The sequence below is a fragment of the Anarrhichthys ocellatus genome, unplaced genomic scaffold (assembly GCF_004355925.1).
Source record: "Anarrhichthys ocellatus isolate YVR2014 unplaced genomic scaffold, GSC_Weel_1.0 scaffold1984, whole genome shotgun sequence".
Taxonomy (NCBI): domain Eukaryota; kingdom Metazoa; phylum Chordata; class Actinopteri; order Perciformes; family Anarhichadidae; genus Anarrhichthys; species Anarrhichthys ocellatus.
The window spans coordinates 1-9043 of record NW_022281958.1 but is presented as its reverse complement, the minus strand read 5'-3'; the positions used below and the strand labels follow the sequence as shown (position 1 = coordinate 9043).

The following is a 9043-nucleotide window of genomic DNA, read 5'->3' as shown; positions in this document are numbered from 1 at the left end:
AAACTGATTAACTAACCCACATATGCCATGTGTTTCATTAATTCCCACATTCTGTACATTTTGAAAATATGAATCTAATAATTAATTTTTTAAAAAGGGTGCATGTTTCTCAGCTGACCATGATTCAAACCATGGCCATACTTTACTGTTGTGCCACATTAGGGATGTAATCACTAGATTTAAATTTACATTAATGACAGATTTACAGTAGTTCTCGGATGTTCTTGGTCCCTGTATTTAAAAAATATATAAAATCCACCTTGGGGTTGAAACCAGTTTGTGTGTGCGTGTTTGCGCGTGTGTGTGTGTGTGTGTGTGTGTGTGTGTGTGTGTGTGTGTGTGTGAGGTTTGCATCAAATCATATCTATCCATCTTCCTATTCATGAATACATAATGCCATTGATATCCCCACAAGGTTCCTCCTACACTGCTTCCAAAGTATTTTAATGGCCAGCATGGCAAGATGAAAAATGACTTCTTCATGTTCAACTTTTATACATGCAGGAACAACCAGATGACACACTCCAAAAAGGCCCTTTTTCATCAACATACATTGAAGAAAACGTTGGCCATATGTGCAGGTCTCGCGGCTTGTGTAAAATGTAAGATGAGAGCTCACAGAATACATAGAGTGCGAGAGTGGGAAGAGCAAAGGCGGACCAACTGTTTTCATTCAAACAGCAGACACAGCCAGTCATATTCCAGCAGTCACATCATCAGTCAGAAAAAAAAAAGAATAAGACCAGCACGTTGAAACAGTGGACAACAATGACCCCTAGGGGTTGGAAGCAAAGTGTCCAGCCAAGTCATCACTTTATTGGACATTATTCATACTTTTCTCTCACACAGACTCATGGTCTAATCACTATCATGAGAATTACCTTTTTGTGTTCTTCCCATGAGGTTTAACTCATGTTATAAGAAAGGAATTTGAGCATTTCCTTGACTGAATAAATTGGTCCCCGGGTAAAATTGAGTCTACTGGACAGTTTTACTTTCTTGCTTCTTGTTTGAAGCAAGAAAAAAAAGCAGGCATGTCATATTTACAAAATATCTTGATTAGAATATCCATGACTTGAAGAATTATTCTCTTCAAAGACTGTTTTTGGGCATGCAGTGAGTTTTGACATCCATCTTTGATTATTTGTGAGTGGACCTCACATCACACATAATGCGAGATGTAGGATTTGATATCCACAAATTAAATTCTTATTTTAGACAATTTGTAAATGATTATTATATGATGTAAATCAGTGGCGGGCATGCATTTTATACCTGCATTTTACACCTGGGCCTTCACTGCTGTCCTGCAGCTGAAACATCTCCTAATAACCTCATGATGGCGCCACAGCTTAAATTGTAGGAAATATAATGTTTTCTGCGCTCACATAGGAGACAACGGGCTGTGTGACCTCTGAACCGGAACAAAAAAAACCACAACAAAAAACAGCTGAGGCCCATTGAGTGTTAAAAAAAACAAAGATAGGTAAAAAAAAACAAATCTACACCAAGCAAAATGCAAAAAATGTCATAATTTCTTCCATATCTTTCAATTTGAACTCTTACTACTCCGACGAAGCTTCGCTGGCTACTTTAAGTTTAGTTTCACGATAGTCAGGTGCTCGCCCACTGACCAATCACAGCGCACGCTGCACCTCACTGCAGAGCTGCACCTGAAAACTGAGCTGCACGTAATGCTGACGTAGTTGTAGGCCAGCTAGCAGGCTCTGGCACGTCAAAGAATACGCCCAACATGTCAAACTAAAGATCTGATTGGTTGAAGACGATGACAATCAACAATATCGTCCCCATTCACTTAAACTGCACATGGATGCACGTGTGACTCTGCAGGCCTGGGGCCTGTCTTCTTACCCAGAGACACAGAGGTGAAATCTGATTGGATAAAAGCTCTACTTAAAACAAGTTGCACTGGAAGCAGAGCAACTGAGGAAGACAGTAGCTGTGCAATGAGAAAATACAATAATGGGAAAAATATTTTTATAAATTATAATACATGTAGTGTATTTAAGAAAAATATTAAATTATAAAATAGCTATAACTTTGTGATTCTGTTTGGGCGAGCAGAGAAGGCTTTGCAGGCCCTGACGGCCCGCCACTGATGTAAATATGAAGTCAGCATACAGCCTATACTCTAAGGACATGAGTGACTTGTCCTTTCACCAAAGTTTAAGAGACTGGATCTCTGCAGAGATGGAGAGATACTGCCCCCTGCCTTTAGTAGAGCTGAAATACATCTTAAGAGTTTGTACTGTAAATATTTGTCATATCTCTAATACCATGTTAGTACTAAATGAGGATTTTGTTTTCAATATTGTCACAAAATATAAATATAAATAATATGTCTTATTTGGTGAAAAAAAAATGTGGGTTTCAATCTGACAGTAATGACGAATAATATATTTGGCCAATATGTTTTAAATATCTTTCATTTCTATTTCTATTGGCTTGCAGATTATTTTGCGGAGTGCCTGTGTATATTTCATATTTAGAGCTGTATATGTCTGTACTTATGTGGTTATTAACTGTTTATTTTGTCACAGTTATACACCACTACAATTACAATGAGAAGGAGTTTCCAAAATTCGCGACTGACAATACTACACGATATCAAAACACTGCTCCAGGTGAGGCTCGAACTCACAACCTCGGCATTGCTCTACAGTGTACTGTCATATAAGTACCGCGCGCTAACCGATTGCGCCACTGGAGCTCACTGTGTCCACACCGCAGTTGGGTTTATAAACGCACTGCAGCGTCATCACATATTGTCTGTCTTTGTTTACTTCTAAAACGCTGTCGCACCAGCTCCCCTCAAACGTTTACGCTTTACGTTATTGTGAAATGATTGATGTGTCACACGGAAACATGTCCGCTGGGTTTCCGAGCAGAAAAAAAATAATACGAGCATTGCCATAATAGTACATCATTTAAATTTATGGCGAAATAAAACGGCAGTATATACGGCAGTTTTTCCTTCCAGCGTCTTCCCTATTGTGGTAGTCCTGCTCATAAACATACATAACATGACATGTCTGTGGTTGGCGTTGAGTGTAAAGCAAGTCTTCAGAGAGAAGGATTGATCAATGATATCTTGCGGAAACGGAAACACTCACAGCCCTTAATATTTTCAAAGTAAAACATGTCTTGCAGAAGAATGTCAAAGACACATTAGACATCAGCTTAAAGTATTCACTATCATACTGCACAAAAGTTAAAACAGTGACAAATTTAGCGCGGTGTCAAAAGATTTAAATACTATATTGCTGCTGTCTTTGCCAGGGCTCCATCAGAAATGATATTGTGTAATCTCATTATGTCATCTCATCTTCTCATAACTCATCACATCATCTCCTTTTCTCAAATTTCATAATTTCTCCCATCTCATCACATCGTCTCGTCTCTTATATTCTCAAATCTCATCACAGCATCTCAGCTTCTCACATCTCATCATCCCTCATTGTCTAGGATCGCATCGTATCCCATCACACCCTGTTTTTTCTCATCTCATCTCATCTTTGTTCATTTCAATTCATTCTAATTCATGTGCGTTCAATTTACCACACCAGACCGACTCAACAATGATGATGAGAGATTCGAAAAGAGCAACAAGTGAAGGCTCTCTGTGCTGTTATGACGTTGATTTCCCTAACCAAATATTCTTTGGTGACAATTCAGCATCAAACAATGCAACACACACACACAGAGTGAGCCCGGCTCGCCGCTGTGCGAAGAGTCCGACCTTTGTCTGCGCCATAACTTTATGGTCATTGACTCCCATCCAGCGGTGCAGTCCCCCTTCCCAGCCCTGAAGGTGTGTTTGCTAGAATCACTGGACTCTGATCTAAAGGTCCGCCATTCATCGAACTGTTTTATTAGAGTACACACAGAACAAACACACGGGACTCAGCAGTGGCACCATGTCAGGACTGACATCTGCTCACAGAGACACTTTATGGTTACAACGTACGCTGTGCATGTGTGAAACTGTACGGTAGAGCTCGGCGTCTATATTTATACAGTGTGTGTTTATATGTGTGCTGGCAGCTTTACTGCTTAGTGAGTAAATTCCAAGTTAATTATTTCTTTAATTGCAGATGAATGACAAATAACAATCTTTATAAGGTAAATCTCCTTACTGGGAGTTCGACTGTTAAACTGCTTAAAGTTAAAATAAGCGAAATGTACAAACAATATTTATAACGACTAATTACCAATACCAACGACTAATACCTTATCTAGCCATTAAATCACACAAAACCTGACATTTCATATGAGAAATGCATTGAAATGAAGGCTCTACCTGTACAAAGGCACACAGTATCTCAACATGCAGACCTGCAATAACTTTGCAACTTGAACATATCACTCACTTATATGTTGTTGTTGTTTTTTGGTAAATTTGTAAATAACCTTAAAATTCTTTAAATCAGCTTGTTTTGATTATCAAAAGAGATTTGAGAGACAGAACATTTTACATTTTACAACTGCTTGTAGGTTGGGAACCAACATTAAAAAAAAAAAAAAAAAAAAGACTGTTATAGAATAGTCTAATTGCAGTTTTACAGTCAGCTCTATCATCTATCAATAAGTGTGTGTTCTTGGCAGCTTTCCCAACACACCCAGCTGCTGCGGGTCACTGATAACCCTTCGCAGTCTCACTGACACATCATACACATTTTGTGCCCCTATTGTACCGCTCTAAAGACACAATTCACGCAGCCACAGCGTCCCGGTGCCAGATCAATACTGCACACAGACGTTTTTTGTTCCTCAGGTGGGTTCAGGCTTTAGCTTCCGGGGTCCATCACTTGGACCTCAGCCTGTGACAGAGGCATCGCTGCGATAACACAGAGCCGCTTAATGGTTAGCCCAAGATCCACACACACACACACACACACACACACACACAGGGAAGCAGAGGGATTATAAAGGCACAAGGACCCATATGCTGCCCGGGGATGGAGGCGAGAAAGCTAAATGCGAGAGGAACTCGAGGTGGTAATGACCAAGGTGAGAATTATTACCGTGTTTAATTTATGATGTTAAGCAATTGTGGAAGGCCACACTTTGAGGCACAGTATGGCGTCTGTTGGCATTGCATCCTAATCTCAGTTGAAGTCTACCAAGTGATGGAGTTTTGATTCAATGCTATTATGAGACCATTGCTGACTTTTTTTTTAGTCACCTAGTTGATTTGTTCATGGTGAATGGCACTTTTGTTGTATAGCGCAGAGTGAAAACCTGTTGAAGATTCTCCAAGCCTTTCACTGGGCTAAACTGGGCTCTAAGGCTGTTAATCCAAAGTAGAGCATGTACACTATGCGACAGAACAGGACTGTATGTGCGCACTGGAGAGCCGGTATTTTAGTGTGGGGAAGAAAATTTAGATTAAAAAAAGAGAAGTAAATTGTACTTCCATTAAATTGTTTTGTAATAACATTTTATTGTATCCTCTTTTTTTTTAAATTGAGATCAAGGGAATACTGTGTTTTCTCTATCAAGAGAGTTATATAAGAGCTATGGTTCCACCCATTTAAAAGCAATCAAAAGAGACATTAAAGATGAATTGTTTGGACTGGAGAATTCTGTGATTAACATTTCTATAAGAAAATACATCTCATTGTAATTGCTGCAGTGATTAGTAAACTTACGCTATGGTTTTCTTAGGCACCAGTTTTGATCACCATGCTTCAACGGCATCGTCGAAAATCAAAAGTGGGAGCACCGACTCATAATCCCAATGCAAACAAGCCAATAAAATTCAAAGCGTGTCATGTCAAGCTGCTATCACTCCCAAAAATAACTGACAGTTTATTTTAAATACAGGGTCCAAGAACATCCAAGAACTACTGTAAATCTGTCATTAATGTAAATCTAAATTGTAAATTTGTAAATAACCTTAAAATTCTTTAAATCAGCTTGCTTTGATTATCAAAAGAGATTTGAGAGACAGAACATTTTACATTTTAAACATGTTAAACAATCCAGGTAGATCTGAAATGTTATAAACAAATATTTATCACAACTGCTTGTAGGTTGGGAACCAACATTAAAAAAAAAAAAAAAAAAAGACTGTTATAGAATAGTCTAATTGCAGTTTTACAGTCAGCTCTATCATCTATCAATAAGTGTGTGTTCTTGGCAGCTCTCCCAACACACCCAGCTGCTGCGGGTCACTGATAACCCTTCGCGGTCTCCCTGACACATCATACACATTTTGTGCGCCTATTGTACCGCTCTAAAGACACAATTCACGCAGCCACAGCGTAAATCTAAATCGATGTCATTACATCCCTAATGTGGCACAACAGTAAAGTATGGCCATGGTTTGAATTATGATCAGCTGAGAAACATAAATTATTAGATTCATATTTTCAACATGTATCTGCGACACCTGTCACTGAAACAATTTAGCATATCCTGTGTAGTCATTTAACTTTTATTTTAGTATTTTAACTTAAGAAATTTAGTTAACTTAAAGGGGTAGTTCAACATTTTGGGACATTCGCTTATTCGTTTTCTCGCAAAGAGGGAGATGAGAAGATTGGCTTATAGCTTAACATAACAATTGACGCTGACTGGCTCCGTCCAAAGTTAACGGCCTCTCAGGTCTTTTAAAGGTCTTTTAATTCTCCACCCTCGAAATGATCATTTGTTTACCAATTACTCACGCAGTGAAGAAAAAAAAATGTCCCGCCATGCCTCCTCAGTGAACGGAGAAAACTAAAATAGAGAAAAATTCTGAACGCCAATACTATATCAAAACCTGTTTATAAACTCACACAACTCGTGGAGTATAATCCAAGTCTCACTTTGTGCATAACCATGCTCACTACTCCCCAGACACATCCATCTTTACTAAAAAAAAGAAAGCATGGACGAGTAGCGCGTCTGTGCAAGCGTGAGACGATGCGGAGCTACAAAGTTTTCTTCAGGAACTCAAGGTAACGCGGGGTGCATATTTGATATACAAATGGTCATTTTGATGGTGAAGTTTTCCCTCACTTATTAACATATCTCAAGAACAAAAACTGTAAAATAAAAATGGCAATTTGTTGGTTTATGGGTTTTGTGTGTCAAACACAATATTTGGGGCGGGAACTTTTTAAAGTCTTGTACTATCTGTGAGGTTGCCAGACAATCAATGGATCTATGCCTGGCTCAAAGCACTTTTTATTTTTTCACCCTGTAGATTGATTCTTTCACTTTATAACATTTCAAAACATAGAGAATCTTTGCTAACGTTAAAATCTTGTTAGTGTACCATCACATGTTTGTTTTTTCCCACATTTTGGAAATCTTACAAAAAACAGGCAAAAACGTCTGTAAATAACAGCTTCTTTGTGACAGGGACTGGCGCTGATGACGGAGCCCCAGCAGCACCAAGTCGTCCTCTCACTACCGCAGCTCGTCTCTACGTGTATGCACTGCATGGCTGCCTCTGTGAGGTGGCCTTCACTGCCGTGTGTGACTGGTGCAGCACCCAGGACAGTAGGCTGGCGGGCCACAGCAGCCTGTGGGCGCTGCCCATGTACGCCATCGCCATCTACCTCATTGAGGTCCTGAGAGCCCGGCTGCTGGCTCGCCGTCTACCACTACCAGCGCGTCTGGCGGCCTACACCATGTTCATCTACCTGTGGGAGTTCAGCTGGGGGGCGGGGCTGAGTTTGCTGGGGGCCTGTCCCTGGGACTACTCAGGTTACAGCTACAACCTGGGAGGACTGGTAACTCTGGAGTACGCTCTGCCCTGGACGGTGGCAGCATTCATAGCTGAGCAGCATGTGATCGGGAACACTCTGAGGATAAGACTGCACAACTGAATGGATACCAGTCTGGAAAACTGCGCTTCCAAAAGCAACTACAAAGCATTTATGGACATTGTTTTTGACATATTGATTTTTAAAAAGGTTTAAAAAGCATGTTGCACATCCCTGAGTTGTGCCAATAAATCTAACAATGTTTTAATTTCAATCTGTGAGCGTTTTTCTTTCTCTTGCTGATTAAAATAAGACGGGACCATTGCATACTAGGAAAACTGTTTTGGTAGCGTAATGTATGACAGCTTTAAAGTAATAGTATGGCCTTTTGGGAAATAAATTAATTTCATTTTTTGCTAGAAGTTAGATATGAAGATAGACACATTCTCATATCTGTACGTTAGAAACAAAGCAGCTAAGAGATGCTTAGCTTAGTTTAGCTTTGCGTAAAGACTAGAAAAAGAAAGAAAGAGCTAGCTTGGAGTAAAGTAGTAAATAGTAGTAAATTAGTAAAGTAAATAGTGTAAAAAAAGCAAGTTGTGGTTTCACCATAGACAAGTGGACGTAGTCATTGTGACATCACCTATTGGTTTGTGGACTGCCGTTATGAAGCATTCAATTTGACGATTTGGCCATTGCCATCTTGACTTTTTGCAAACGATGAACGGAAGTTACCATATTTGGAATGCAGAGAAGCGGCGTAGAGATGCCGTAAACGGCTCTGGTAGCGGTAGCAACCTGTAAATCACAGTAAGCCCGCCCTAAAGCATAGTTCTCTTTATGGTCTATTTGACTCTAAATGGACCATAATTTACTAAATGAACATCATGCTGTATTGAAGACTTGCAACAAAAGAGACCATAAACTCATGTTTACAATGTTTACTGTGGTAATAAATCAAGTGAGAAGTAGAGTCATCTTCTCACAGACTTCCACACAATCAGACTTCTTTTTGCAACCAGAGGAGTCGCCCCCTGCTGGTCAGAAGAGAGAATGCAGGTTTTAAGACACTTCCTCATTGGTTTCACTCGGCCGAACCGGAGGTTGCCGCCTGGGTTTTACGGGGGTTTAGTGCTAAACTATAAGTTAGCCAGGCGTGACGACTCCCTGGAGTGTCTGCTTGTTGCCTGTCACTACGCTCATCTGCTCGTCGCCAATAAATTGTTCAACCACAGAATTCCCTGTAAAACCACAGATTGTAATTTTAACATGTCTGTTTGGGAATTAATGAAACACATGGCATATGTGGGTTAGTTAATCAGTTT

The 9043-nt window shown here is 39.8% G+C and overlaps 1 protein-coding gene and 1 non-coding gene across 2 annotated transcripts; one reads left to right on the top strand and one right to left on the bottom strand.

Moving 5' to 3' along the window:
- Positions 1-2637: 2637 nt before the first annotated feature.
- Positions 2638-2731, bottom strand: trnai-uau (transfer RNA isoleucine (anticodon UAU)). Its single transcript has 2 exons — positions 2694-2731; positions 2638-2673 (listed from the first exon to the last, which is right to left on the bottom strand). It is a non-coding gene; the product is annotated as a tRNA-Ile (tRNA).
- Positions 2732-4803: 2072 nt separating this feature from the next.
- Positions 4804-7990, top strand: LOC116378027 (transmembrane protein 229B-like). The gene is made up of 2 exons (XM_031839825.1): positions 4804-5031; positions 7372-7990. The coding sequence occupies exons 1-2, from the start codon at positions 4980-4982 to the stop codon at positions 7839-7841; spliced, it is 522 nt and encodes a 173-aa protein (XP_031695685.1). The 5' UTR covers positions 4804-4979; the 3' UTR covers positions 7842-7990.
- The last annotated feature ends 1053 nt before the right edge of the window (positions 7991-9043 follow it).